The sequence below is a fragment of the Microsporum canis genome, genomic scaffold (genome assembly GCF_000151145.1).
Source record: "Microsporum canis CBS 113480 supercont1.4 genomic scaffold, whole genome shotgun sequence".
NCBI classification, from domain to species: Eukaryota; Fungi; Ascomycota; class Eurotiomycetes; order Onygenales; family Arthrodermataceae; genus Microsporum; species Microsporum canis.
This window is the reverse complement of record NW_003299166.1, coordinates 1,330,280-1,357,692: the sequence shown is the minus strand read 5'-3', so window position 1 is coordinate 1,357,692 and position 27,413 is coordinate 1,330,280. Positions and strand designations below refer to the sequence as shown.

The 27,413-nt window shown below is 48.3% G+C and overlaps 12 protein-coding genes and 1 non-coding gene across 13 annotated transcripts; 7 read left to right on the top strand and 6 right to left on the bottom strand.

Annotated features, from left to right (window-relative positions):
- Positions 1-162: 162 nt before the first annotated feature.
- On the top strand, positions 163-1,461 carry MCYG_04508 (conserved hypothetical protein; the record flags this gene model as incomplete). Its single annotated transcript, XM_002846725.1, has 1 exon — positions 163-1,461. The coding sequence occupies one exon, from the start codon at positions 163-165 to the stop codon at positions 1,459-1,461; it is 1,299 nt and encodes a 432-aa protein (XP_002846771.1).
- Positions 1,462-2,127: 666 nt separating this feature from the next.
- MCYG_04507 (conserved hypothetical protein) lies at positions 2,128-4,101 on the top strand (the record flags this gene model as incomplete). The annotated part of the gene is made up of 6 exons (XM_002846724.1): positions 2,128-2,283; positions 2,347-2,417; positions 2,491-2,598; positions 2,660-3,123; positions 3,268-3,593; positions 3,646-4,101. The coding sequence occupies 6 exons, from the start codon at positions 2,128-2,130 to the stop codon at positions 4,099-4,101; spliced, it is 1,581 nt and encodes a 526-aa protein (XP_002846770.1).
- An 854-nt stretch (positions 4,102-4,955) lies between these two features.
- Positions 4,956-6,740, top strand: MCYG_04506 (conserved hypothetical protein; the record flags this gene model as incomplete). Its single annotated transcript, XM_002846723.1, has 2 exons — positions 4,956-5,295; positions 5,350-6,740. The coding sequence occupies 2 exons, from the start codon at positions 4,956-4,958 to the stop codon at positions 6,738-6,740; spliced, it is 1,731 nt and encodes a 576-aa protein (XP_002846769.1).
- Positions 6,741-7,498: 758 nt separating this feature from the next.
- MCYG_04505 (conserved hypothetical protein) lies at positions 7,499-9,862 on the bottom strand (the record flags this gene model as incomplete). Its single annotated transcript, XM_002846722.1, has 2 exons — positions 7,499-9,667; positions 9,695-9,862. The coding sequence occupies 2 exons, from the start codon at positions 9,860-9,862 to the stop codon at positions 7,499-7,501; spliced, it is 2,337 nt and encodes a 778-aa protein (XP_002846768.1).
- Positions 9,863-10,394: 532 nt separating this feature from the next.
- On the bottom strand, positions 10,395-10,476 carry MCYG_10545. Its single transcript has one exon. It is a non-coding gene; the product is annotated as a tRNA-Pro (tRNA).
- A 140-nt stretch (positions 10,477-10,616) lies between these two features.
- Positions 10,617-11,520, top strand: MCYG_04504 (orotidine-5'-monophosphate decarboxylase; the record flags this gene model as incomplete). Its single annotated transcript, XM_002846721.1, has 2 exons — positions 10,617-10,773; positions 10,850-11,520. The coding sequence occupies 2 exons, from the start codon at positions 10,617-10,619 to the stop codon at positions 11,518-11,520; spliced, it is 828 nt and encodes a 275-aa protein (XP_002846767.1).
- Positions 11,521-11,525: 5 nt separating this feature from the next.
- On the bottom strand, positions 11,526-12,201 carry MCYG_04503 (glutathionine S-transferase; the record flags this gene model as incomplete). Its single annotated transcript, XM_002846720.1, has 3 exons — positions 11,526-11,913; positions 11,968-12,103; positions 12,160-12,201. 3 exons carry the CDS (start codon positions 12,186-12,188, stop codon positions 11,611-11,613), a joined length of 468 nt encoding a protein of 155 aa, XP_002846766.1.
- Positions 12,202-13,666: 1,465 nt separating this feature from the next.
- Positions 13,667-15,261, bottom strand: MCYG_04502 (diacylglycerol acyltransferase DGAT2; the record flags this gene model as incomplete). Its single annotated transcript, XM_002846719.1, has 2 exons — positions 13,667-13,881; positions 13,944-15,261. 2 exons carry the CDS (start codon positions 15,259-15,261, stop codon positions 13,667-13,669), a joined length of 1,533 nt encoding a protein of 510 aa, XP_002846765.1.
- A 1,042-nt stretch (positions 15,262-16,303) lies between these two features.
- On the bottom strand, positions 16,304-17,176 carry MCYG_04501 (uncharacterized protein; the record flags this gene model as incomplete). Its single annotated transcript, XM_002846718.1, has 5 exons — positions 16,304-16,477; positions 16,540-16,752; positions 16,806-16,847; positions 16,906-16,938; positions 16,997-17,176. The coding sequence occupies 5 exons, from the start codon at positions 17,174-17,176 to the stop codon at positions 16,304-16,306; spliced, it is 642 nt and encodes a 213-aa protein (XP_002846764.1).
- Positions 17,177-18,042: 866 nt separating this feature from the next.
- MCYG_04500 (uncharacterized protein) lies at positions 18,043-18,459 on the bottom strand (the record flags this gene model as incomplete). The annotated part of the gene is made up of 1 exon (XM_002846717.1): positions 18,043-18,459. One exon carries the CDS (start codon positions 18,457-18,459, stop codon positions 18,043-18,045), a length of 417 nt encoding a protein of 138 aa, XP_002846763.1.
- Positions 18,460-18,690: 231 nt separating this feature from the next.
- On the top strand, positions 18,691-20,674 carry MCYG_04499 (polyadenylation factor subunit 2; the record flags this gene model as incomplete). The annotated part of the gene is made up of 4 exons (XM_002846716.1): positions 18,691-18,760; positions 18,821-18,936; positions 18,996-19,196; positions 19,271-20,674. 4 exons carry the CDS (start codon positions 18,691-18,693, stop codon positions 20,672-20,674), a joined length of 1,791 nt encoding a protein of 596 aa, XP_002846762.1.
- A 637-nt stretch (positions 20,675-21,311) lies between these two features.
- MCYG_04498 (exosome complex exonuclease RRP45) lies at positions 21,312-22,311 on the top strand (the record flags this gene model as incomplete). Its single annotated transcript, XM_002846715.1, has 3 exons — positions 21,312-21,475; positions 21,534-21,653; positions 21,717-22,311. The coding sequence occupies 3 exons, from the start codon at positions 21,312-21,314 to the stop codon at positions 22,309-22,311; spliced, it is 879 nt and encodes a 292-aa protein (XP_002846761.1).
- Positions 22,312-23,151: 840 nt separating this feature from the next.
- Positions 23,152-27,362, top strand: MCYG_04497 (phospholipid-transporting ATPase 1; the record flags this gene model as incomplete). The annotated part of the gene is made up of 3 exons (XM_002846714.1): positions 23,152-26,078; positions 26,142-26,445; positions 26,514-27,362. 3 exons carry the CDS (start codon positions 23,152-23,154, stop codon positions 27,360-27,362), a joined length of 4,080 nt encoding a protein of 1,359 aa, XP_002846760.1.
- Between the last annotated feature and the right edge of the window lie 51 nt (positions 27,363-27,413).

Sequence of the window (27,413 nt, the reverse complement as noted above, 5' to 3'; positions counted from 1 at the left end):
GAACAGCAGTTAGTCACGTGATGTAATTAAGAGCCTCAACCAGTTGGTTAAATAGGCGGACCTCGAAGCAATCTAAGGACATACCTCCCCATCTCTGGCTTACTATTAGAACGGCTTCATCGCTAGTTTTACTCGTTTTATTACTCGTTTCCAGTTACAGATATGGGTGACGCGACACCAATTCTTTCGCTCCCCAACACCGAAGCCGCAGAATGGAACAGAGCTCTGATGCTAGAATTCCAGGCTGTTTTAGAGGCAGATCCTGCAGCAGACCTGATGTCCATATTCCCAGACTCCTATCGCCGTCAGCATCAGTATGCTGAAGAAAAACAGCTCTCCTACCCAGCAGCTATAAATCGCCAAACACTAAACGATCTCGACGACGAGTTGAGACGCAATCCAGAGATCAATCTGTTATCCGTATTTCCATCGAATTATAACCGAAGAATTACAATGGCAACTGGGCCTAAGGTCGAAAAGACAGATACCCCAAAGGTACAGGCTGCACCAGAGTATCTCGATCGTCTTGATCTCGCTGAGACTGCAACGGTCGTCTTTCCATTATCTGAGAAGGTCACACCTTTGCTTGCCAAATACTCAGACGAACTCTCGGATAACAAGCCAAAGGACGAAGGGCACCATCTCGCTGAATCCTTGAAGTGTCTTCTTCTAGGCTCAGAAAAAATCTGGGAAGGCCCTGCCAGAGGTGTCGTGGTGAAGTGTAGTGAGGATATTGTTGCCAAATTAATTATGGGCAATGACGAGTATACTGAGTATACAATATTACAATATCTTGAGCGGTGGATGCCTGATATCCCAGCCCCAAGACCTCATGGGCTCATCGCATTCGCTCCGTTTCGGGTCGTCTTTATGTCTTACGTTCCCGACATGACCCTGACCAAGGCATGGCCAAACCTTACACATGAGGACAAACTGTCCATACAGCGTCAGCTAGATGCCATCTTCCGCCGGCTAAGGACCATCAGACAGGATGACGGCCACCCGCTTGGGGGAATCAGCGGAGAGGGGGCGAAAGACATGAATGTGAATGAATGTTCTACGTTCAAAGATATCACCACAGCCGCTGCATTCAGCGACTTGCAGTTTTCTGTCCGTCATTACGGCAGCAATTCCTATATTAAATTACTTCGTTCTCTTCTGCGCCATGACAACTCCTCAATGTACGGGTCGGTGTTTTCCCATGGCGATCTGAGAACTGACAATATCATGGTAAAACGGGATCCTAACAACAACGATCATTATGTGGTCAGTGGCATTATTGACTGGGAAGAGGGCGGTTTCTACCCTGAATACTACGAATGCACTGCCCTATCTCGCTGCTTGAGCGTGATTGATGAGAATGACTGGTATAATTATTTACCTGAGTGTATCTCACCCTCGCGTTTCCCTGTGCGTTGGCTTGTTGATCGACTTTGGGGGATACATCTCAAAACTACATAGCCTGTCTGCAGTTTCCGCTTGAAGATGGCAATTTTTTGGAGTATTCCCTGGGGTTTTGATATCTTCTCCTATGGTTCCGGCCGGTTTCTTATCGCTAGACTAATTGCCTAGCTAATGTAGTCCAATCTTCTAGTTTATAAACGGTGATCATAGCTTATTACATCTAAACTGTTATCCTAAGATCAGAATTGGTTCTATGCTGCTACTCTAGGGTATACGAAGTGTACCGTAGCATGTATAAATGCCGGGGATGATGATTATAGGCAATTCATAAGTATTATCCTTGCTACGGAAGGGTATCTTAGAACCATATAGTTACTATTTGGTCCCTGTATATCCAGCATTGCAGCTATGGATCACCGCATATATTATGAACATGCATCCAGCGTAAATATGCACCGGGTGCATAAGAACATCCCAAACCCAGGCTTTTTAGCGCTCATCTTCATTTTCATATGTGGGCATCATCATACAATGGCCCGCAGCTATCCTTGTACAAGAAAGCAAGGCTCCTTTTAATACATGGGTATAATGCCACCCACTGACTCACGCACCTCCGGTTCACCTTCTGGAAGAACTTCGATCCCGCGTATAAATATCAAGTTTAATAGGCCTTCTTCATTCAACCAGTGGATATTGGTTAAAATACTTGAAAATACCCTCATTATGGCTGAAAAACTCACATCGCGGGCCAAAGTTTCCGAACCTGTAATGGTTCAGGGTGATATCGTCGATGATAATTCAGATGTGGGCGATACGAAAGGAGGAACAAGTCATGATGGACAGGATATGTGGAGGATTGGACAAGTTCAGGAGTTGAATGTGAGTCTCCGTGTGCTCTCCCCCTTAGTAGTTGGAGCTAACACGTTCAAACGAGAATGATAGCGAAACTTCCGTTTCCTCTCTGTATTAGGATTCGCAGCAGTCCTTATGTGTACATGGGAGGCTGTCATGTTGTAAGATACACTGCTGAACAAAGTGGATAAAGGGGTATACCATGACCTAATTCAACGACAAAACCAGTGGCAGTAACAATGGTTTAACCAATGGTGGTGTTGGTGGCATGATATACTCCTATATCGCAGTGCTTGTTGGCTTTTGTTTTGTCATTCCAACAATGGCAGAGATGGCTTCGATGTAGGTTGAATGACCCCCTAAGTCTACTTTCAAGGCCATGAGCTTAATGCGACCATTGCAGGGCTCCAAGTGCAGGAGGCCAATACCACTGGGTCTCAGAGTTCGCTCCGGCGGAATACCAGCAGTTCCTCAGCTATTTGACCGGCTGGATATGTGTTTTGGGCTGGCACACTGGTATAGCTGGTGCTTCATATACTGTTGCCAACATGATAATTGGACTCATCCATATCAATTATCCAAAAACCTATGACGCGCAGCAGTGGCATGTTACGCTGCTCGTAATCGCCATAGCTCTCACAGCCATGATATTTAACAGTTTCTTTGCTCAGAAACTGCCCTTGATCGAGGGTATAATGTTACTAATCCATTGTTTTGGATTTTTCGGGGTCCTTATTACGCTCTGGGTTGTGGCTCCTACTAAGCCAGCGTCCCATGTGTTTCGCACAGTCGAGGATAATGGCAACTGGGGAAATACAGGCCTGGCATGTCTGATTGGCATAGTTGGACCTATATATGCGCTTATTGGTGAGTTGGATGGAAGATATATATCCGTTGAGGGACACCACGGCTAACAATCAAGGCAGGCCCTGATTCAGCTGTCCATATGGGTGGGTATAACTCAAGTCTCCTGAAGATTCCATATCAGATATACTGACACTGTAGTAATAGCGGAGGAAATCAAAGATGCTTCTATAGTTTTACCAAGAGCCATGATCTGGACATTGGTAATTAACGGAGGGGCAGGACTGGCAATGTTAATTACTTATGCATCCTGCGTTAATGATGCTCGTACTCTCCTGAAGACTTCCACTGGTCTACCCTTTGTCCAGGTGTTTCTAGACGCAACTGGTTCTGTACCCGCAGCCACCGGTATGACTGTCCTAATTATCATTCTCCAAGGATGTTCTGCCATCAGTAATGTGGCCACGACCTCTCGGCAGATGTATGCTTTTGCCAGAGACGGAGGACTACCATTCTCAAGTTTCATCTCAAAGGTAAATTATTTTCAGCAGAGTGCCAGTCTTGATAACTAAGGCATAAATTCAGGTCGACTCGCGCTTTGTTGTTCCGCTGAATGCTCTAAGTATCAGCTTTGTCATCGTCATCCTCCTTGCCCTCATCAACATTGGCTCATCGGTAGCCTTCAATGCTATCCTCTCACTTGGAGTTGGGTGTCTGCTCACCTCTTACATCATTTCTATCGGCTGTGTGAGACTGAAAAGGTGGCGTGGCCAGCAGCTTCCACCTGCTCGATGGAACATGGGTAAATGGAGCAGTACTATGGAGACAGTGTCCCTTATATTCCTGGTCATTGCTTGGGTATTCTCATTCTTCCCGCTTGAAAACCATGTCAATGCGCAGTCGATGAACTGGAGCTGCGTTATCCTCGGAGGAGTTGTCATCATAGCGTTGATATATTATGCATCCTTTGCAAGGCATACATACAAAGGCCCAGTGACGAGGCTGAGGCCCTGGGCTGAGATGATGAGAGACCAGAAGTAGATATGCAGCAAAACTTATAAACGGGTGACAGCGCCTTTTCCATTATAGATGTCGAGAGCATGCTACTATATAAGATTAAGTCAGCTTCTAGCCCGTCAAAGGTATTGCAGTTAGAGAACCGAAGAAGATCAAGAGAGCCAAGCTCTCTTAATGGTATGGTTATTCTTATCATAAATATGTCAACAATCATTCTAATTCTCCAGAAGGATATGCTGCCTGACTCCACCTCCCCCAGTTTCAAACGCATCCAACGCCCATCATATGGGGAAAAGTTATAATGGTGGTACTGATGCATGTCAGCTGTATTGCTTCCTAGAAATCCGATTGGGCATACAACAGTGCATTATACACATGCATGTTAACCCCTCTCTGCTGGTCGGTATTGTCTGCTGCTTCCTCGAACACAATGTGTAAGAAACCGTTGGTCGTTATGTTTTGCATAGTTTGGGGGAAAAGGCTCTTCGGGCCGTGCCGTAGTTGATTAAACCTTAGCTACGTACGGGTTAACTAGTGATTTGATGCTGAAAAGGCAGCGAGCATTCACTCTTGAGATTCTGGTTTGACTTGAGGGGTTTAAGCTAGATACACAAGCAGCAGGCTTGGTACCTGGAAGCCATCTGCATTACTCGTCAGCCATGTATGTATACAACTGCAGTTTGTATTGGAATTTGATTTGCGTGGACACTAGTTAATATTGTCTTACCCCGGCCTAACTAATGGAAAGTAGAAAATGGATACTATGTGCTGCTGTTCTCTTACTCCGCACCATAACTACGAAGAGGTGCTTTAGTTCTCTATATATATATATATATCAGAAGTAATCTGACGAGACTTAATAGAGCGATAGAGACACAATGTGGGGAGGTACGACTACCCGCTCTCAATTACAGCAAACTATCAACTCCCTTTGGCGCGTGAATGAGATTCCTGAGGCGCCCACAGAGAACTCTGCTTCCTTTGGTATAGATTCAATTCGTCATTTGAGTTTCGCACGGGAGAAAGAAATCGTAAACAACCTAGCGTTTCTATCGGCCACGACGGACGATAGCCGGAGGGTAATGGCCGTCTGCATCGAAGAGAGTATCAGCGGAGAAGGGATCACGATTCGAATAACGTCAAACACAGGAGACCTTTCTGCAGTTACCGCAGGTTTTAGAAGACTTGCAGAAGTCTTGGAGCGGGCGGCTCGACGAGGTCAGTGGGCCTTTTACCCAATGCTGAAATGAAGCTAATCAGCCAGTTCTTTAGAGAACTCTAGAACCAAGGATACTGAGGCCCTTCTTCGGGAGATCGTTAAGCTAGACATATCTCGAATTTTGACAAGGTTACGGTCGCGACATGTGAGAAGCTATAAGTCTGTTGGAAAGCCTGCCCTTATCAATCAGCTTTGTCAAGCGATCAATGATCCATCCATAAAGTATAGGAGAGGCTTATCAAATGCCAGCTTAGAGGTCAACGCGGAGCGTTTAAAAGATATTTTCACTAGCCTGGAAGCCATATCGGACTTGAAAAAGGAGGGATCTCAAGCACAGGAGTTGCTCAGCCTGATCGTGAGATATGCCCACGAACTTACGTTAGCAACTGATCTTAGCCGCGTTTTTCAGGGTGCAAAGCTCGATCCAAGCCTGTTAAAACATCTGCCAATAGCAATTAGTAAGCTTGGGCGGTATTACGCTGCTGCTTCCGAGCTTATCTGTGCTGCGAGGGATAAGCAATGCCCGGTGTTCCATAAAATCCAGGTAGAATCATTTCACGTCAATATACCAAACTCTGCCCACGGGATCGGTCTGGTCCACGCTGAGATCCAACTCCTCTTCTTTTACGAGATGCATCCGGGCCACCCGCGCCCGAGAGTTATTTGTTCAAGCAAGAGTGCTTGTTATTTGTGCAATCTCTTCTTTGGTCTCCATGGGGAATTTTATATTCCAAGGAGCCATGGCAAGCTGTATAATAAGTGGATACTACCAGACTGGCTGGATATCCCGGCAGAACGCCATAAAGTGTTTGCCGCCATTACAGCCCATTTTAAAGCAATCCTGGAAAAGAAAGTAAGGAAAACTCCGCGATCGAAAAAGGGATGTTGCCATCCAAATGAAAGTGTGCTATTCCCGCTTGCACACTGGCCATCATCGGTCACCTCGAAGAGCGCCTCCATAGCTTCGCAATCGACACTTCGGGCCCAGTATACTCGCGTACGAGAAGCTAATTTCGTAACGGCCTCGCCGGATAAGATACCTTTGACACCTCCAAAGACCCCATCAGAGAAATGTGATGGTTTTCAGAGCGACATAGAGATAAGTCCATGCAATGTTATAATTCACAAGCCGAGTCTCCTTAGCATGGTAATCATTGGGTATAATGATTTGCCCTATAGTGAATCCATCACTGTTGCAACGCCTCCATTGCATCTAAGGCTGGATAATTTGACTATTCAATTTGATTTTAGCCGAACTTCCCCTTGCCGTTTATCAATCACACAGGCAGAAGATCCAACGGGTGGTTATCATACCGTGAGAATTGAGAACATTCCCACAGCTGCCGAAATGATGCTAGGTTGTTCTAGCTCAAATGGACTTGGATTTCGATTGCCAATTGTGGGCAAAGAAGCCCTTTGTATTTCGTTCGTATGGGATGTATAGTAGATTCGCGGCCATAGTTTGTGTTAACTATATGGTATATTCCAAATTAGATATATAACAATGTTAGGAGCACGATAACAATCTATTATATGAGCAAGCGTAGTAAATGTATATGAGTATTATTCTACCGACATATGGCCATTGTAGATGTAGAGAACCTAGCGATTATGAAAATAAAGTCAGCTTCTAGTCCGTCGAAGAAATGATATGGATTATCCGGGAGAAGGTGTCATACGTCGGCATTTAGTAGAAGGCCTTGCGTCCGCGTTCCTGCTCCGGTATACTAAGGCCATATACACAAGACTATTTATTCCATTTAAGAGCCGCATATCCTCTAGGTGCCACGCAAATGGGAACTGCTGGACGAGAGTTGTTTCTGCGCGTCCTAATCCAGCTCTCTGCAAGTTTGCAGTAATGCTCGGAGGGCTTTAACCAAGACATGCTACCAGAATGCCGTGCACTCGGCACGACGGCCTGACATAAGGACTTCCATAATGACTGAAGATGCTTGATTGACTACCGTACACTAGCGGCGGTGCTCGATATGCTGACGTCCCTCACATGAGCAGGCATGTCAGGAATATCGCAGCACATTCGCTTCATATCATTTGAGCTGAGCCTGCGAATCGGGCGGTTTCGCTGAGATCATCTGACATTTGACAGCATTCCTTAAGGAGTGTTGAGAAAGATATTCCCCCAAGTAATAACCGTGATTGTCTGTGTGAGAAACAATGGCTATAAATAACTTGTCAGGAGCCCTAGTCTCTGACATTCAAATCGCTTTGTGCCCGCCGAAGTACGTCTATCATCTCTATACTTAAACTTGGGTTCGGTTTCTTCCACCGCGCACCATCAGGAAATACAACCCGGCGTAGTCGGTTGACCCAAGAGGCAAGGGGTTGATAATAGGGCGTGAAATTCTCCGCAGCAGTTGTAAGAAAGTCACTTTCATCACTTATCACTCCCTTCTTCGCATCCGCCAACTCAATAGTGTCCATATAATTCCATTTTTCAAAGCGCGGTACTCTTTTGCCTTTGTTAGGGCTATCGTAGTGGATGCATATCCAGAAGAGCACCCAGAAAAATGATTCGAGATCATGCATAAAGGAATGCTTTTCACCATTGAGTACACCGATAGCCATGAACGCCCTAGTGCCGGTCTTACCTCGCGCTCCGGAGAAGCCATCTCGTTCCACTCTGATCGCGAGGTCGAGGTCGATCAAGAAAGCCCGCCAGGACGGATTATCATTTTCTTCATTCACCAGCAGGTTTCGTGGGGAAATATCACATTGAATCATCCCAGCATTCTGATAGAGGGAATCATACCCTTTGATACAGCCCTCCAGCCCAGCAAGTAGGGCCACCCTTGAGCTGCTCGCGTAGATAGGCTTCCCATAGTCCTGGACAGCGACGCGGCGGTGTACCCGATTTAGTGGGGTGCTGTTTGTAGGGGGTTTAGTTGAAGAGCTTGACTTGGTACGTTTGCTGGGGGGAGGAGGCAGAGCGTCCACACTGTTAGAAGACCTTTTCTGCCCAAGGGCGCTATGGTGTTCCTTTTGACCCCGGCGGGACCGACTCCGGCTTGTGGTTGATTTCGCACCCTGCTCACTTTTTGATATTGGAATGCTAAGGCCCCTTCGAATGCCTAAGACATCGTCACAATTGCCGTTGATGCGGACAGTTTCGTGATGATAGTATCTAGCAACATTGATGACCCCCTTCTCTGTTGCTTCACGTAAAAGCTCCCCTTCCTCATCACGCTCTGGATACTGCCATGAGTCCTTGACCACTAAAGGAATTTGTGGCTCGTCCTCGCGATATACCTTCCAACAGGTTGTGGCTCGGCCGGCAATACAGCGCGCACGCCCGATTAGCTTGTCAATAACAAGTCTTTCCTTTATACCATTCTTCTCAAATTCAATGCAACGTTTATCTCCAACAGTGAATATAGTGGGGTCGAATCCAAGCTGCTCAGGGCTCATTAAGAGGAACCCGAGAATGACGGTTACAAAGCGGAGACCGTCCGTGTTGATGTTAAAGCTCTCTGAAGCTATCCCTCCTAGGCGATCGAATAACCACAGGCGGAGGAACGGCCCACAAAGAGTGAAGCCCAGAACAAAACAACGTGAATCCTGAGCCGCTATGACCTCTCTGGCATACCTTCCCAAGTCAAGCCACGCACTTGAGGGGTTATCATACTTTGGATCGTTCTTCAGCTCCCCTGGAATAAGAATCCGAGACCAGTGGCACTTGGAGGTTTCGGTTGCATTTGGATCGTCAACAAAGCCAATATCAAGTTTCCGTGTGGCAATAGATCCCTCTACAGGCCGAGTGGGCTGTGCAAGAGGCCTCCGACTGATTTTTTGAACTGAGTTATGTGACTCTGCAAACTGTACAAGCTGTCCAATAATATCTGCCAGCCACTTTAGCACCTCCTCTTCCACTGCATGCTGTGGCCAGTCCCTCCACCCTCTCTCTTCATTATATAGAGGCCCATCTCCTGTCTTGCATGTATCCAAGACGGCTTGTGCGATGGAATCCAGACTTGAGATGTTTCCGAAATAAGCTTCGAGGAAACCTGGGATATCCACATGAAGGTCTCCAAGCTCCTCTTTCAGTATAGCGTCAATGTGCTTTCGGTATTCTGACGAGTTGGCGAAACTGCTCGTGTTGCGCAGCCATGGCGTCTGTTGGAGGGACACGGTAGAGCGAGGAGGAGGGGTAGTGCGTGAGATAACTGTAATAAGGCTAATGACGGCATCCCAGATGTCAACGTCGGATGCTTTTTGGATGACAAGCTTCACCAGCGGGCGGTACTGGGTGTAGCTGAAGTCGCCTCTCTGAACACGTTCAAAAAGAAGCGCTATTTCTGCTGCTATGTTACGAGCGCTGGTCCCTGACTGAAGAGCAAAAGCTGCTTCTGTACCCTGTAAAGAAAAGAGAAGCCGTGATACTGTTTTTTGACAGGCCTCATCAAGGCCATCCACGGCACCATCATAAGAAATTGGACATGTTTCGTAGAGTTTCTCTGTATCTTGAAGCAAGTCTTCTAAATGATCAAGTGAATTGTTGAAAGGGTATTTTTCGATGGTGTTTCGATCGTCTTGGGAAAGGTTCGTCATATTAAACAGAGCAGGGCTGGATCCGTAGGTGAATTCTGACGTGTTGGGATATCACTGGGGGAGTACGTCGCCTCAGAGATTCTCCAGCAAAAAGAAAGAAAGAAAGAGAAAAAGCGAGCGAAGAAAACATCAAAATCCCCTTGAGGATCTTTTGTTATCAAGAAGTTCTCAGGAGTTTGTTATTAGAACTGCGCGTTAAATCCCTGATCTCCTTCCTATTGGACAACCATAAGCGCCAAAAGTCGCGTAGATGTTTCGGCCTCGTAGAGCAGATCAAGAAGAGCAGCGGCTAATTCCACGCCAGGTACATTATAGAATTTGAAGAACAAAGGAATCCTTAATAGATTTTTTTTCAAGCTAATTAGGTAGCTGGAACGACGACTGCGTTTGGTGTCAAATGTACAAAGCTGGAGACTTCCCAGTCCCTTGTCACATCCGCCATCCACAGCCTTATTTATTACACTGAGATAGTATAACAAGCATGAATAACGAGTATAAAATAGTAGTTAATGAGAGGGGAAAAAAAAGAATGGGGCCCTGCCGCGACTCGAACGCGGGGCCTCTCGCAACTTTGGTGACCCAAAGCGAGAATCATACCACTAGACCACAAGGCCATTTCCATTGGTAGGAGGATGCAGTAGGATCATGATAGTCACTGGCAGGCGTGGAAAGTGGGATGAGTTGATATCTTGAAGATAAAGATGAAGGTGAAGGCTTGAAGAAACAAGACAGTTCAGGCAGAAGAACAACAGCCATGGCCTCGAAATCCCAAGTCCCATACGGAGACCGCGCAAAGGCACATGCTAACCCCCTCGCCCGCCGCCTGTTTGAAATTGCAGTGCAGAAACAGTCCAACGTCGTCGTCTCTGCAGATGTCACCACCACTAGCGAGCTGCTCGACCTGGCAGAGCGTACGTCCTTGTACCATTCGAAGTAACGGGAAGAGATACGATGGGTCGCTAATACAAACTACCAGCTCAGGCCTAGGTCCATACATGGTTGTGCTCAAGACACATATCGATATAATCACCGATTTCTCCCCGCAGACTGTTGCCGGTCTACAAGCGGCGGCAGAGAAACATAACTTCCTCCTCTTTGAAGACAGGAAATTCGTTGATATCGGCAACACGGTACAGAAACAGTACCATGGTGGTTCGCTCAGGATATCGGAATGGGCACATATCGTCAACTGTGCAGTGCTGGCGGGGTCTGGTATCGTCGATGCTTTGGCCCAGGCTGCTTCGTCGAGTGATTTCCCCTACCCAGCTGGCGAGAGAGGGCTGCTTATACTAGCTGAGATGACGTCCAAGGGCTCGCTGGCGACGGGAGAGTATACGAAGCTATCTGTTGAGATGGCGAGGAAGCATGCCGGGTTCGTCATGGGGTTTGTGGCTACGAGGTCGCTGGGTGATGTTGAGACAGAAGTGGTGGCACGCAAGGCAGACGAAGACTTTGTGCTGTTTACTACGGGCGTCAACCTGGCTTCAAAGGGGGATCAGTTGGGTCAGCAGTACCAGACCCCCGAGTCGGCGATAGGGAGAGGGGCAGACTTTATCATCTCCGGTAGAGGGATATATGCCGCCCCAGACCCCGTGGAGGCCATAAAGCAGTATCAAAAGGCCGGCTGGGATGCATATCTGAAGCGTGTCTCCAAGTAAAGTAAAGAAAGATAGAAAAAGTTCATGTGCATTTTTAATATGACAAGATATAACAAGAGAAGAAAAAGGAAGACGCATATATCATACACACTAGAATGGGGAAGCAGGGGTCTGCATCATGGGTAATGCGACTCCAAAGACAGCCATGCCCCAGAGCGCCATCTGGGCAAGCCAGAATCCTCCTCCGTACAGACGTCCCGCACCAGCAGCCTTGCCAGAGTACACATATCCGTACAAGAACAGGCAACGCATCACCACCCAGGTAGCACCGATCAGGGTCGTGGCGGCAGGGTACTTGAGGCCAGCGACGAGAGTGAGCAGCATTGTCTGCGGGGCGTTCTCGAGGAAGTTGGTGTGGGCGCGCTGGGCGCAGTTGAAAGCATCGGCTTTGGGCTGGAGATGTTATTTAGCTCTAGTGTTGTACAAAGAGGGATAAGAGGGACGCACGTCAGCCTTGCATTGTTCAATTGAGGCGTAGCTGTGAGGATATGGGATGTTGGCAGCTTTACGCTTGATGCCAGTGACGACTCCGTGGGCGAAACCGAGCACCGGGATGGCACCGATGGCGATGGCGAGGATGTTGCTGGTCGGTAGATGTCAGCTTCATCTATTTTCCATCTCGTGGGCGCATCAACCTACCCATAGCCGTCTGGTACTGGGATCATCATCTTGAATGCTTGACTGCTTGGACTTGTGTATGTCGAAGATGTGGTGTTGTAGATGTTATGAAGTAGAAGTCGATGCTGACACTGCTTTTGATGACGCAACCATGTGATCTGGAGAAACAAACAAGCTACAGCTCGACAATATAGTTAAGATATTTATACGCTCAAGAAGGCTTCCATCCAGGCAGCCAGCGACGCGACATGGAAGCTTCGAGCTCTTCATGCTCTCTTCCCCAGACGGCCTGCGGGTCGTTAGACCGGCCGACACGGCGCACTTCTTGCAGCCGGTCCCTCGTCGGATGAAACGCGGACGAATCAGAGCCAGGGATGAGACTTCGTATATTGAACAGACAGCCACCTCAAAGGAATTACTGCAGCGTGCCTATTGAAGATATCTATTTGGATAGAACTAGAGGTATGTTAGGGGGGAATTGGAGGTTCGTTAAAATGGTATGGCTGAGATCATCAAGTAAGTATTCAAGGCCATGAGACCACGCCATCGATCATAGCAAAGGCATTCAAAATAGCCCTTGTTTATACGGATAATAGTATGTTATTTATCATAGAAGAGACATCCAGGGAAGAGCTTTGCAAGTTAGTGTTAAATAATACTGGAGAAATGTATTGGGTATCCTCCCCCAAATCAACCCATCTCCAGCTAGGTATAAACATACTTCTAGCCATGTTCCTATTTCCATGGCATAGGTTAAAGTGTTGATAGAGGCTAGAGAGTAGCACCCAACGTCCTGTCTGTGTTATATTTTGGAGTAGACAGACTCCCATTAACTCGCCAATATGTATGTCCTACAGTCTACCGCATCAAACAACTTTGCGTGGGCTTTGAACCCGATAGGGTACATAGCACTGAGCCAAGGGTGAAAACATAGCCGGTACAGCTGTGTCCGTCGTCCTCATCAAGAGATTGGCGTCAGGAATTGGCTGGTACTTCGCTAGATAGATGGAATTAAGAATCAACTATGGATCTTGGGGCATCAAGATTGGGGATACCACTTATCTTGCAAAAGCTGACGAGCACTCGGCCTGTCTCGATGGTCAAGCTTCATTATCTTTAGTAAATATACGTGCTAGTGAAATTGAAATGGCATACCTTGCAAGCCAAATGCAACCTTGCAGGTGCTTTGTGACCGTATAACGGCCAAGTTTACCCCCAAGAGTCCGTCCAAGGGTGAAGGTTGCCGCCATGGGAGTATATAATCCTCGAATGTAAAAGCATCCTTGAGTTGCTACGCCGTTAACGCTTTTTCTCAGAGTTCCATCAAATAACTGCTGGGTAAACAAGTCAATCAGCATGGCGATGTATAATTCGTCGGGTTAGCGGCACAGCAGATAACTCGTAAGCGTCTTTGGAAGATACTATGCATCGTGTATGCTGTATTGCGGTTGAATGGGTAAAGAATAGATAAAATATAGTATCAAATACACCTAGTTAATAACAATAATCTGAAAGAAAGGCCCGTCTATCAACCCCGGCCCAAGCCCTGTTTGCTCACACTGCCATACTTGGCCTGCCAGGCAAAGAAATACAGCAAGGCACCCAGCGGCTGTCCAACAAGGCAGAAACTGAGCCAGAAGACAGAGTTGCCTATTATCTTGCCTGTCTGGCCCTTCATCTTCTCCAGCGGCACCGTTGCAGCGATCAGAGGAAGCTGTAGCATCATGCCGGCAAAAGCGACGCCTACCTAGTGTTAGCACGTCGTATACTCTATAACTCGATATATAAGATAGATGTAGACATACCAATGATATTATGTGTTGGAATGCCGACAAGGACTTCATGCAAGACAGCGGAAAAAGTGAAGACGACGAGACTGGCGGCAAACGGGCTCCAGCCACGGCCGACGAGGGGAGAGAAGATGTGTCGCTTCATGAAGTGGTAGACGGGCCTGTTCCATGATCGCCAGTAGGAGCCTACGCTGGGGCTGTTCCACCATTCATTGTAGAACTCCCGGTCTCCGAACCGCATCACCTCAGCCAGAGCGTTCAGGAAGGACTGGAACAACGCAAAGAAGCCTGCGAGCCAGATGACTAGCGAGATGGTAGACAGTTTCATCATCCGCTCGAGGATAGACACCCAGTCCAGCATGGCGACTTTGTCCAACGAGTTCCGCAGCACGGGGGCTGCATACTGGGCTGATATGATCCATATAAAGACGCCTAGGCCGACGAGCTCAAGCACTCTTTTGGCGACAAACGACCACCTCACGCGCTCCGTCCGAGGGTATACAGGCTGATACACCAGCGTGGGAGCAAGCCAGAAGTAAGAGAGGTTAGAAACAGTGACGTTGTGCGGGTAAGGGCACGACTTGTATATTTCCGGCAGCATGTTGTCCGGAGACGGGTTGAGGACCGCATGTCGAAGATCCCGATTGGTGAATGCATACGAACAGTTCTTCAGCCAGACGATGATGGCATGCATCTGACATACGGTGCCGATGCCGGGATGATGGATATAATAATACACCACGTACGTCGTCACCAGCAAACACAGGCTGGCATTGATGGTATGTGCAAACGCAACGTACCGCCACGTCGTCTGGAGCGCAGACAGCTCCTTGTTCGTGCAGGTCGAAGATTCATCTCTCTTCATCCGCCCCATGGCCCCCTTCACCTGCTGCGCTGCAGACAGCTCGATGACATACGCCACGAACAAGTGGCAGGGTACAAGGGCGTACAGAATCGCCCCGAGCATCAGATCCTGCTTGCGATAATCATGGCATCGAATGCAGATGAGGACGCCGTACTTCATGAAGTTCTCCACGACCAGGCGCAGATTCATGACTATCAACACGATGACCATCAGGTTCCTGAACCCGAGGAAGCTGGGCGACTTTTGCGTGTCGCGACTCAGACATGAAGGCTTCACCTCCGAGTGATACGCAGCTACATGTCGATACTTGCTTCTCAGCCTCTGGCCTCTCGATTTCTGCTGATATTCCTGCTGATGATGCTTCTGGTGGTCCTGCAGCGAGTTCCCCCGTCCGTTCAAAGCGATGTTTGTCCTGTCCTCGAGGACCCCATTGCTGTGGCTGACCTCTGTTTCTGTGACTATCGCCATATTTCCGAGCTGATAGTTATTAATTTATATAGTTAATCAATGATTCCCCCGTGGAGCAAGCAAGTATTTTATCCCGATGGCTTTTTTATCCCTTGCGTCCCATCTGGATTCATGTATAAATAACCAGTCCAACCTGCGCGGAAGTTCCGTGTGCGATGAGACGAGAAATCAGAGACAGGGGAAAACCAGCTTCAACTCACACCATCTCGAGATCGAATAGCAACAGGATGAAGGATGAAGATGAAGATGCGAGAAGAAGACGAAGGGTAAAAAAAGGGAACAAACCAAGCTCGTCTCCCGATGTTGCCATGGACTTTCTTCCAAGATTCGGAACTTCTTCCCAACCTTGTCGGCAAGGCGATTTATGTACAGTTACATAACTACTGGTTCAACAGGATAACTACTTCTTACACGGCAGGATAGTATTATACGATAGACTGCTCTTACACATACATTTATACATGGCATGGACGGCGGGCCAACTCGAGAAGCCAGAACTTGCCTGGGATGCTTCCTTGCTTCGACTTGGTTTCATCTCAAACTACTAGTTATGCATCAAATCTGCACCAGGGCTGATATGCGACATGCTCCAGAATCCAGGATATTATTCGGTCGTTTCTTCTGTCTGGCGGAGGAGAAAGACGTCTTGACGCAGTGATGGAAGCCATAGCATCTCCTCCGTGCTACATGGGAACAGCTTACTGGCACGGCAGCGCCGTTTGGACAAGGGGCCAGCACCCTGTCTGTACATACATAAGTAGGTTGGATAGTATAGACAAGGCTCCCATGCAGATGCACGCTGCATCTCTCTCGCGACAAGCCTCCGATCTTGCATGTCGGCGTTTTCATCTCCAACAAAGATTAGACGATACAACGACTACTCGGATGCCTCTACAAAACTAAGTGAATAATATCAGGTGAATGAAGTTGATGTATTAAATATCCCTTTGGTATATGGTATCAAGAGTAACTCGCCAAAATGTAGTCCAATAAATGCATATCCAAACGCTCCAAAGAGGCCCAAACAAAACAAACTGGAAAATCACACCAACATGTCCTCCGGCCGAGCACCAGTGACGTCGTAGATGGTTCTTCCGTATGCAAGCACGAAAGCTGTACTCCATCTAGCGCGAAGCCACCTGTTCTCTGGCTGGGTAAGCAGAACCGCGAAATACAAAGATGTATCGTACAAGGGTGATTCATCTTCCGCGATATACTATTCAACAGTAACCAGCATGTCAGCTCTCTGTCTGTCGACCAGGACTAGGCTATACTTACGATTGCGACGTGTCGGATGGGATACCAATATTCTGCCGGTACGGGGAAGTTGTCAAATTCCTCGTATGTGACAGTCTCCGCGAGGTCTTGTAGGCGATATATCGACATATCGCCCTCTACAAGAAATAGCTTCTTGATAATTTCTAGTAGCATGTTCCTTATGTAGAGGGTGCCAAGGTCCGTGACCGTAAGTCTCACGAATATGTCGACACTCTGTGTTCCTCCTGTTAGACTATGCTTGACTACCAGGCTGGAGAAAAGCTCACATGTAATCGTTCAGAGAGCTCGCTAAGCTCTGCTTCCTGGCGCTATAACATTATAGTCAGTAAATATACTTGAAATGGACTTGAATGAACGGGTACTTACGCTACTCTCTACCAACGCCTCAGACATCGGACGCTATAGAATGATGAGATCAATATGAGTTCCCTGATCTCGTAGGATAAGTGATACTTACTTGGGATTCCCCTTCCCATGCCACCATCGAGGCTGGCTCTGGGGCACCACCCTCCGACTTTTCATCTAGGTCTTCTAGAGCAAGCTGACTAGCCGGAGGGTGCTGTGCTCCAGCTTCCTGGCGGGAGCCCTCTTCAGGGTCCCAGTCAGGGTTATTGTAAAGGCCGTATTCGACAGGCATCTTGGTATAAGGAGATACGGCGTTAATATAGGTAATAGCTTTGAATCGTAGCAGGAATGCAAGGTATCTAAAGCTGTTAAGATGGGGGAAAAGAGAAGGGAAAGAGGAGAGGAGCTGGGGAACCAGGAAGGGGATTTATATAGGCAGCGAGTCATATTTTCCCATGGTTTGGATCTGTGTTTTCCGGATGAACCACAACGATAGATGCCGTCAAGTCGATGATTCAATGAGATCCAGAGAGTGGCCTGGGGAGGGACGGAGAAGGAGAAGGGGTTCTTCAGCAGAAGGCATATGGGGGTGATTCATTGCTTTTTTGGGTTGGTTCCGTTGGTTCTACCGACCTCAACCATAGATACCAGCAACGTCGATGATTCAATATGGCCAGGTGAAAAGTTTGTTACTTCTATTCGGGACAAACAGTGGTATTCTATGCATATTATATTATATACATAGATACAACCAGGCTTATATGCCGTGTTTGACATTTCGACTGTTCTTCTGGTATCTTGAGCGCTCTTTCCGCCTGATTCTCTGATGCAGAAACGTAAACCACTGTATATTACAGTATCGAAGGAGGGCTTGACTGGTTGCAACCGTCTCAGCAGTGTTCTCAAGGGTACAGCTACCCCATCGACCTGGCTTTGAAACAGTCCCGTTGAGTCTTGGGTTCGAGTGGCCAAGCGTCGACTAGAAGCGTCCCTCTGGCTGTAACAAAATGTGCAAACATGCATGACTCCTTCCATCAGTCCATGCGGTCGTGGAAACCAGTGTTGATGAATTGTAAACTTTTAAAGGGGTTCCTGTTGCCGAACTTCATAGGGCCGTCATAGAGGTATAAAGAGAGATATTACAAAAAAAATAAACGTCTAATTCTTTGTTGCAGTATTCTTCGCAGGTCGGTTGGTGATCCCATGCTTCTTCAGAGTCCGATATATTGTCGACTTTGAGATATTGTCTGGCATCCCGCTTGCAAGTTCGTTGTATGAGATCGAAGGGTTGGATCGAACGCGCGAGATGAGCATCCGGACATCGCGCTCAGATAGCTTTGTAGGCCTCCCCGAGCGCGGCTTTGACTCTCCGTCTACCCGGGAACTCTCCTTCTTTATGGTATTCTGCACCGTAGACACTGGTATATTCAGGGTCTTCGAGATGTATCTTAGAGACGCTCCGGCTTCCCGATGGCCAACTATCAAGCCCCTGGTATACGGCGATAACTCGGACCTTTTCTTCTTCTCTCCTGTCTCTCCTGTATCTGTCGTCTTTTCTGGGTTATTCGCTGCCATGCTGAGCTGTCAATTATATATTTCTCTCTCTCTGTCTCTCTCTCTCTCTCTTTCTCTGTCTCTCTTTGTGTTGTTTCAAACGCGACGCGGTGCATCATGTGATTTTGCTTACATAGCAACGAGTTTCTTTTTGTAGTTTTGAAGCTTCGCATTTTGATATTTATTTGTTAAAGAACATCTTCTAGTCGTTCTCTCTGTCCTCTTACCTCTTGTGCTGTCTCTCATTTAATCATGGCCTTCTTTGAGGACGGGGCCGAAGGAGCTTTTGCGCCGCGGCCTACGTTAGGCCCAAGACGTCCAAGTATGTTTTCGTCTTCCCAGAGCTTATCAGACCTGCCATGGCTAATTGATATATCTACAGGACCTGTCACGGATTATGGGTCGTCGTTAGTGCAATGGATGAGAGTTCGGCAGCCTCGATACAAGGGATCCCCCAGGTTGGAGGCGGAAAGGCCGAGTGCCAGCTATACTGTTGATGTTCGTCGAAGGCTTCTTTCAACAATTACCCCAGAGAACCGAAAGGCTAACTTGTTCAGATGCTTCCTCCTATTGCTACTATTCATTCAGCTGCGGATACTATTCCCGTTCGGCATCTGCACCAGTCTATTGGGAAATCGAAGAAGCCTATAACAGTTGTAAGATGGACACCAGACGGCCGTCGTTTGCTTACCGGGGGTCACACGGGTGAATTCATGCTATGGAATGGTACAGCTTTCAATTTTGAAACTGTCATGGATGTAAGGAAGTTCTTAGCTGCCCAGTTGGCTACTTATACTAACCAGGACAACAGGCACATTACGACCAATTTCAGGCTGGTGTGACATCGGCTGCGTGGTCGCATAGTCATGATTGGCTTATATCTGGTGGGCAGAAAGGTGATGTGAAGTATTGGAGACCGAATTTTAACAACGTCGAAACTGTTGATGATGCACATCAAGAAGCGGTTAGGGACCTGACATGGTGTCCCAACGACTCAAAATTCCTTTCAGCTTCTGATGATACAACATTGAAGATATTTGATTTCACAGCTCGAACATGCGAGATGGTCTTGACCGGGCATGGGTGGGACGTTAAATCTTGCGACTGGCATCCGACAAAGGGACTCCTAGTCTCTGGTTCTAAGGACCACCAAGTCAAATTCTGGGACCCTCGCACCGGCAGGTGTTTGACAACACTACATACTCATAAGAACACCGTAACAACTACAAAGTTTTCTCCGGTGAACACGAACCTGCTGGGGACCTCATCCCGCGACCAAACCGGCCGTGTTTTTGATCTGCGCATGATGCGTGATATATGCATCCTGCGAGGCCATGAGAAGCCGATATCGTCCCTGACATGGCATCCAATGCACAGCAATATGATATCTACGGGAAGTGAGGATGGGTCTCTGTATCATTACCTACTGGATGAGCCTAATCTTCCCGCTGGGCAGCTTCCCACAGTTGCCCCATATGGCACCATGGATCCCGCCAACACCCCGGCTCAGGTTATCTTCCCGGCCCATAAGATACAGTATGCGCATGGATCTACTATCTGGTCTCTTGACTGGCACCCCCTTGGCCATATCCTGGCCTCAGGATCTAAAGATAACTTCACTCGTTTCTGGTCTCGTGCCAGGCCTGGAGAGATCAACTACCTCAAGGACCGATTCCACATCGGAGAGGAGGCCGCTGAGGCACAAGGGACATGGAACCGCGGATTTGGGCGGAAACAGATGCGCGAGGAGGAGGAACAGGAGGCCCAGGCAGAGGACGAAAGCCGTATGGATCAGAGACAAACTGCTGAATCGCAGATTCCTGGAATTCAAAATGCAGCCCCTGCCGAAGGTCATGGTATACCAGGATTACTTCCTGGTATTGGAGCATTACAACCACCCCCTCCTCCGCCGCCAAACGCATCCGGACCACCCCCATCTCTTCCACAGATGGACCCAGGGCGATTAGCAGCCATGCTATCCCAGGGGGGCTATCCTCCTCCTCCACCACCACCCGGTCAGGGCCAACCTCCGTTCCCACATACCACTCAACCGCCGCCACCACCTTTCTTTCCTAACCCAAACATGTCAGGCAATATGCCGCCAAACATGAGCCATATGCTCCCTAACCAACAGTTCCCACCTCCAGGAATACCACCTCAGAATTTCGGACAACCGAATCCTGGATATCCTCCTCCAGGGCTTCCTGGGCTTTTTACAAACAATCAACCAAAGTGAAGCAACAAACCTGGCAAAGTTATATCATCCAAGCTTAGTGGAAGCACACCCACCCCTAGATAGCTACTAGGGATAGCACCGACGGTATAACCGTCATCACCAATGGGTTCACCGGTCCATCCCCACTGCTGTTAAACATGCCATACGACATAGAAGCTCTGTCTTTAAACGTCCGAGTAAGTGCTCTCTATCATATAACCCTTTACACATTTAACTAACAGCTGCCAGCTCACCGACGGACCCTTTTAATTATCCAGGGCACGACGTGGGCAGATGAATATGGCTAGGATTAGCACTCCGTGGAGCTGATACCTTCACAGACAACATGCTCACCAGCCACACGCCACCTAAATAGGGGTAGAGGCGTCTGTCAAAATATATCCGCTATTTAACCATCGACAAAGCCATAACTTGATATATCATTTGATCTTCGTACATCCAATATTCTCCTTATTCCAAACCATAGACTCCCCTGTCCATCCTTTGCCACTTGTAATTGTAAAAAACACCTGTAACATGTTATCCTCCGATTCTCTCTTTATCAAAGTAGAAGATGACTAAGCAAGTTAGTGCGGGCAAAAAGTTGCAAAGCTGAAGCTGCGAAAGCTCGAGAAGATCAACAAGACAGCTCGACACGATGGGCAGAGACGCGGATATCTCTGTTAACGAGCGGGCGTTTATCCTCGAAGCGCTGCACAAGAATGTGCGACTCGATGGGCGCAAGTTTGACCAGCTCCGGTCTGTCGATCTGACCTTTGGGGAGGAACATGGCACCGTCAAGGTACAGCTTGGGAAGACAGCGTGAGTATCTATGTGCTTTCTGCTGGTTATATATGCTGATTAGATATGTGTCGAGTAGAGTCCTTGTGCGCATATCCGCAGAGCTGACGACCCCGCGACCTGAGCGCGATTGTGATGGCATATTCACTGTCGTAGTGGAATTGAACGACATGGCCCTGCCGGGCTACGAGACCGGACGGTGTGTTTACTCTATATAGTTGAGACGAACGGGGCTAACGGGTAGCTTGTCAATGTTGCGCAGACCATCAGAGCTGGAGGTCAGCCTGTCCCGGACCCTTGACAAGATCGTTCGACGATCCAATGCGCTGGATACGGAGTCACTATGCATCGCCAAGGGGAGAATATGCTGGAATATCCGGGCAGATATTCATATATTGGACTGTGACGGAGGACTGATTGACGCCAGCTGCCTTGCCATCATGGCCGGGTTGCTTCACTTCCGCTTGCCGGAATCCACCGTTCGAGACGGCGAGGTGACCGTCTTTTCCATGGAGGAGAAAGTGCCTGTGTCACTCAACCTGACGAAGATCCCGCTAGCCGTCACGTTCAATCTCTACGACGAAGGCAGGATTGTGCTTCTAGACGCCACGGCAGGCGAAGAGGTTGTCAGTGAAGGGTCGCTTGTCATCGCCCTCGACAAGACGGGGGAGATTGCACTGTACTCGAAGCCTGACGGCGCACCGGCCGACCCGGTGAACATGGTGACATGTTCTACCGTTGCGTTGGCCAAGGTCAGAGAGCTAAACAAGCTCATCTCGGCCAAGCTGGAGGAGGACAAGCAGATGCGGGAGAAGAAACGGCCCACGGCCGGACTGAGTGCTGCTAATGAGAGATGACGCACGGAAAGCAGTTACGACATCCCATCTGCGCCGTTTTCTGCCTGGAAAGCCGTACACTACATCAACGTTCGAGATACATCTACCCCCTACACGGTAGACTATCTACGTCCGCTCCACAGCAGAGACGGAACTCTCGGCTGCACAAACCAGCCTCAGCCATGTCACAGACCGACTTGCAACAGAAACACCCAGCTTCACAGCTCCCATCTGGATCTTCAACTCCTGCAGAGATCGACCCACCGGCAAGAGACGCTGTTTCGAGCTATTAATAGTCGATATTAGAGGCATAGCTCGATCTGTTTATGTATAAATAAATACAAACTAGCCATTAACGATGCCAGCAGCAGCTCCTCCACACCTATAAACATCTACTTTTACACCAATAAGTAAATATTAAGTCCTTCTTTCACCGTTTCGTGTTTGTCCTTTTTAGATCTTGGCCTACTTTTTCGCTGTGGCTGAACTTGCTTCGCCTCCCAGAACGACGAATCTCCCTGACAGAAAAAAAAAACACTCCGAGTTTCATAAGCAGGCTGTATTAAGGGCCAGCGAGGTCGTGAAGGTGCTTCAGGAACAGCCAGCCTGATCTAGTGTATAGTGTCAGTCCGTTTTTTTTTTCTCCCTCTCCCTGTTCACGCCTCTGACGCCGTTGGATTGACGGTTTTGGACAGCTTCATATATATTGACCCGTACAGAAACGCCACGAAAACCTCCTTTGAAAGTCGCATATACGAAACGGACGAAGAAAGAGTATTATTTGCAGCACGGCTATATTTCGATGACTGACCGTGTCTTCGCATCTACATCTCCGTGACTGGGTCGCGCAGAAGAAGCGACATGGCCAGCGGCAGGCCTCCTGGAGGCCCGACTTCGCATAGAGACCACGACGACAACCTCCTCCAGCTCGACGATGCCCCCTCGCAGTACAATACCGGACAGAGACCGCCGGTGAGCGATGATAGTCTGATACAGCAGTACAATATTAACGACTCCGACCAACCGCCTTCGCGGCCGTCCGTCTCCTACGATGATTTCGTCGGCCAGGGGCATGTCGCGCAAGGCAGTAATGGCCACAGTAGTAACGCCCATGGACGGGGACAGTCTCCTGGCGCCAACAGGGCGTACGCCGGCGATGGTGGCGCTACCGGAATGTACTCACAGACTTCTGACCTGAACCATTATCAGCGTTACTCCGATTTAGATGATATTGAAGACGACCGGGCGTATGGATACTACAACGATGGAGACAGGTCCGACGGCACGCCTATACAGGATGCCAGGGCGAGAGACAGAAACAGCATACTCGCCTTGGGCGGAGGAATCATGGGCAGAGCTAAGAACATGCTTGGGATAGCACCAGAGTACTCGGAGATGGACCTGCCATTGACGGAGGCTGGAGCAACCTCTCGAAGGGTGGGAACCGCCGAAACAGACGAGACCCCCCCAGGCAAATCCGGCTCGAAATACAACAAGCAAGGGAAGTTCAAGTTCGGTTTTGGACGACGAGAGCCTGACCCGTCCACCCTGGGCCCCCGTATCGTCCTTCTCAATAACGCTCCCGCCAACGCCGCGCACAAGTTCGTCGACAACCACATCTCCACCGCCAAATATAACATCTTCACCTTCCTACCCAAATTCCTCTTCGAACAATTCTCAAAATACGCCAACCTGTTCTTCTTGTTTACCGCCGTCCTCCAGCAGATTCCAAACATCTCCCCCACCAACCGATATACCACCATCGGTCCGCTCATCGTCGTGTTGATAGTCTCCGCCATCAAGGAGCTGGTCGAAGACTACAAGCGGAAGAGCTCTGATAAATCTCTTAATCACTCCAAGACAAAGGTGCTGCGCGGCTCAAACTTCGAGCAGGTGAAATGGATAGATGTCGCCGTAGGGGACATTGTCCGGGTTGAGTCTGAGGAGCCCTTCCCAGCAGACTTGGTTCTCCTCGCCAGCTCCGAGCCCGAAGCACTCTGCTACATCGAAACAGCCAATCTGGATGGAGAGACAAACTTGAAAATCAAACAGGGTATCCCCGAAACCGCCGATCTGGTAAGCGCTGGTCAGCTTAGCAGATTGACGTCGAGGATCAAATCTGAGCAGCCAAACAGCAGTCTCTACACTTACGAAGCTACCCTGACCCTGCAGTCTGGCGGAGGTGAGAAGGAACTTCCTCTCGCCCCAGACCAGCTGCTTCTTCGAGGAGCCACTCTGCGCAACACCCCCTGGATTCATGGCGTCGTCGTCTTCACCGGCCACGAAACTAAGCTGATGAGAAATGCCACCGCAACTCCAATCAAGCGTACGGCCGTCGAACGGATGGTCAATCTGCAGATTCTCATGCTGGTCGGAATTCTTGTCGCCCTCAGTTTGATAAGCTCAGTCGGCGACTTGGTCATCCGTACTACCGCTTCTCAGAACAAATCTTACCTGGACTATAGCAACGTCAACCTGGCTCAGCAATTCTTCTCCGACATCTTCACTTACTGGGTCTTATACTCTAATCTCGTCCCCATCTCCCTCTTCGTGACCATCGAAATCGTCAAATACTACCATGCCTTTCTCATCAACTCCGATCTCGATATCTACTATGAACCATCTGATACCCCGTCGAATTGTCGAACCTCCTCCCTTGTTGAAGAACTGGGTCAAATCGAATACATCTTTTCCGACAAGACTGGTACCCTCACTTGCAATCAGATGGAGTTTAGACAATGCTCCATTGGTGGTATCCAGTATGCTGAAGTCGTGCCCGAAGACCGAAGAGCGGGATATAACGAGGATTCCGAAACGGCCATGTATGACTTCAAGCAACTAAAGAAAAACATTGAGTCCCATCCTACCCGAGAAGCAATCATACAGTTTCTCACACTACTTGCCACCTGTCATACTGTTATTCCTGAACGAAACGAGGACAGACCAGGTGATATCAAATATCAGGCAGCTTCCCCGGATGAAGGTGCTCTCGTTGAGGGTGCCGTCATGCTAGGATATCAATTCACGAACCGAAAGCCAAAATTTGTTGGTATCTCCGCTCAAGGGGTAGAACAGGAGTTTGAACTGTTGGCCGTCTGCGAATTCAACTCAACTAGGAAACGTATGTCGACAATATTCAGATGTCCGGACGGTAAAATCAGGATCTACTGCAAAGGGGCCGACACAGTGATACTCGAACGCCTGGGTCAGAATAACCCTATCGTAGAAACGACCCTGCAGCATCTAGAGGAATACGCTTCAGAAGGTCTCCGAACTCTTTGCCTTGCAATGCGAGAAATCTCCGAAGAAGAGTTTCAAGAGTGGTGGCAGGTCTTCAACAAAGCTTCTACTACCGTCAGCGGAAACAGACAGGAAGAGCTAGACAAAGCTGCCGAACTTATCGAAAAAGACTTTTTCCTTCTTGGTGCAACGGCTATTGAGGATCGACTTCAAGATGGCGTTCCTGATACCATTCACACTTTACAACAGGCTGGTATCAAAGTCTGGGTTCTTACAGGTGATCGACAAGAGACAGCCATAAATATCGGCATGAGTTGCAAGTTGATTTCCGAAGACATGACTCTTCTCATCGTTAACGAGGAAGATGCCCAAGGTACCCGTGATAATTTGGTAAAGAAGCTGGATCAAGTCAAAAGTCAAGCCAACTCTGCCGATGTCGAAACACTAGCTCTTATCATTGATGGAAAGTCACTTACCTATGCCCTTGAAAAGGAACTGGAGAAGGTGTTTTTGGATCTTGCCATTATGTGTAAAGCAGTGATTTGCTGGTACGTCGCTCCTATATATATCCTCATACTCTTCTACCATTCGTAACTAATGATTCTTGACAGCCGTGTCTCTCCGCTCCAGAAAGCTCTTGTTGTGAAACTTGTAAAACGCCATCTCAAATCCCTTCTGCTTGCCATCGGTGACGGCGCCAATGATGTCTCTATGATTCAAGCAGCACATGTTGGCGTTGGTATAAGCGGTATGGAAGGTCTTCAAGCAGCACGAAGTGCTGATATTGCAATTGGTCAATTCCGTTATCTTCGAAAATTACTCTTGGTTCACGGCTCCTGGAGTTATTCACGAGTTAGCAAGGTTATTCTATATTCGTTCTACAAGAATATCGTTCTTTACATGACGCAGTTTTGGGTAAGACTTCATTCTCTACCTACACGACAAATATTCGATGCACTGCTAACAACTTACCCTTAATGTAGTATGCTTTTGAAAACTCGTTCTCAGGACAGGTTATTTACGAATCTTGGACGCTTTCATTATATAACGTTTTATTCACGGTTCTCCCTCCCTTCGCCATGGGAATATTCGACCAGTTCATCTCTGCGAGACTTCTGGATCGATACCCTCAACTTTACCAGCTTGGCCAGAAAGGCACCTTTTTCAAAATGCACAGTTTCTGGTCCTGGGTTGGGAACGGCTTCTATCACTCCCTCATTGCCTATCTTATCTCTCGACAAATCTTCAAAAACGACATGCCCACGCAAGACGGCACTACATCCGGCCTCTGGGTATGGGGTACAGCTCTTTACACTGCCGTTCTAGCAACCGTTCTAGGCAAAGCCGCTTTGGTCACCAATGTCTGGACCAAATATACCGTCATTGCCATCCCAGGCTCATTGATAGTATGGCTCGGTTTCATTCCAGCATACGCATACGCCGCTCCTAAAATTGGGTTTTCCTTTGAATATATCGACCTCATCCCACACCTCTACCCACTCCCAACAGTCTGGATCATGGCAGTTCTCATACCCTGCCTCTGTCTTGTTCGTGATTTTGCTTGGAAGTACGCCAAACGCATGTACTACCCGCAAAGCTATCACCATGTCCAAGAAATCCAGAAGTACAACGTACAGGATTACAGGCCGCGCATGGAGCAGTTCCAAAAAGCTATCCGGAAGGTTAGACAGGTACAGCGCATGCGCAAACAGAGAGGTTATGCTTTCAGTCAGGCCGATGAAGGTGGCCAGATGAGGGTTGTTAATGCTTATGACACGACAAGAGGCAGAGGACGATATGGAGAAATGGCAAGTTCACGGCCAATGACTTGAGTATCTTGCTCTTGAATGTAGTATAATATCTTCCCCATATGCCTCCTTCTT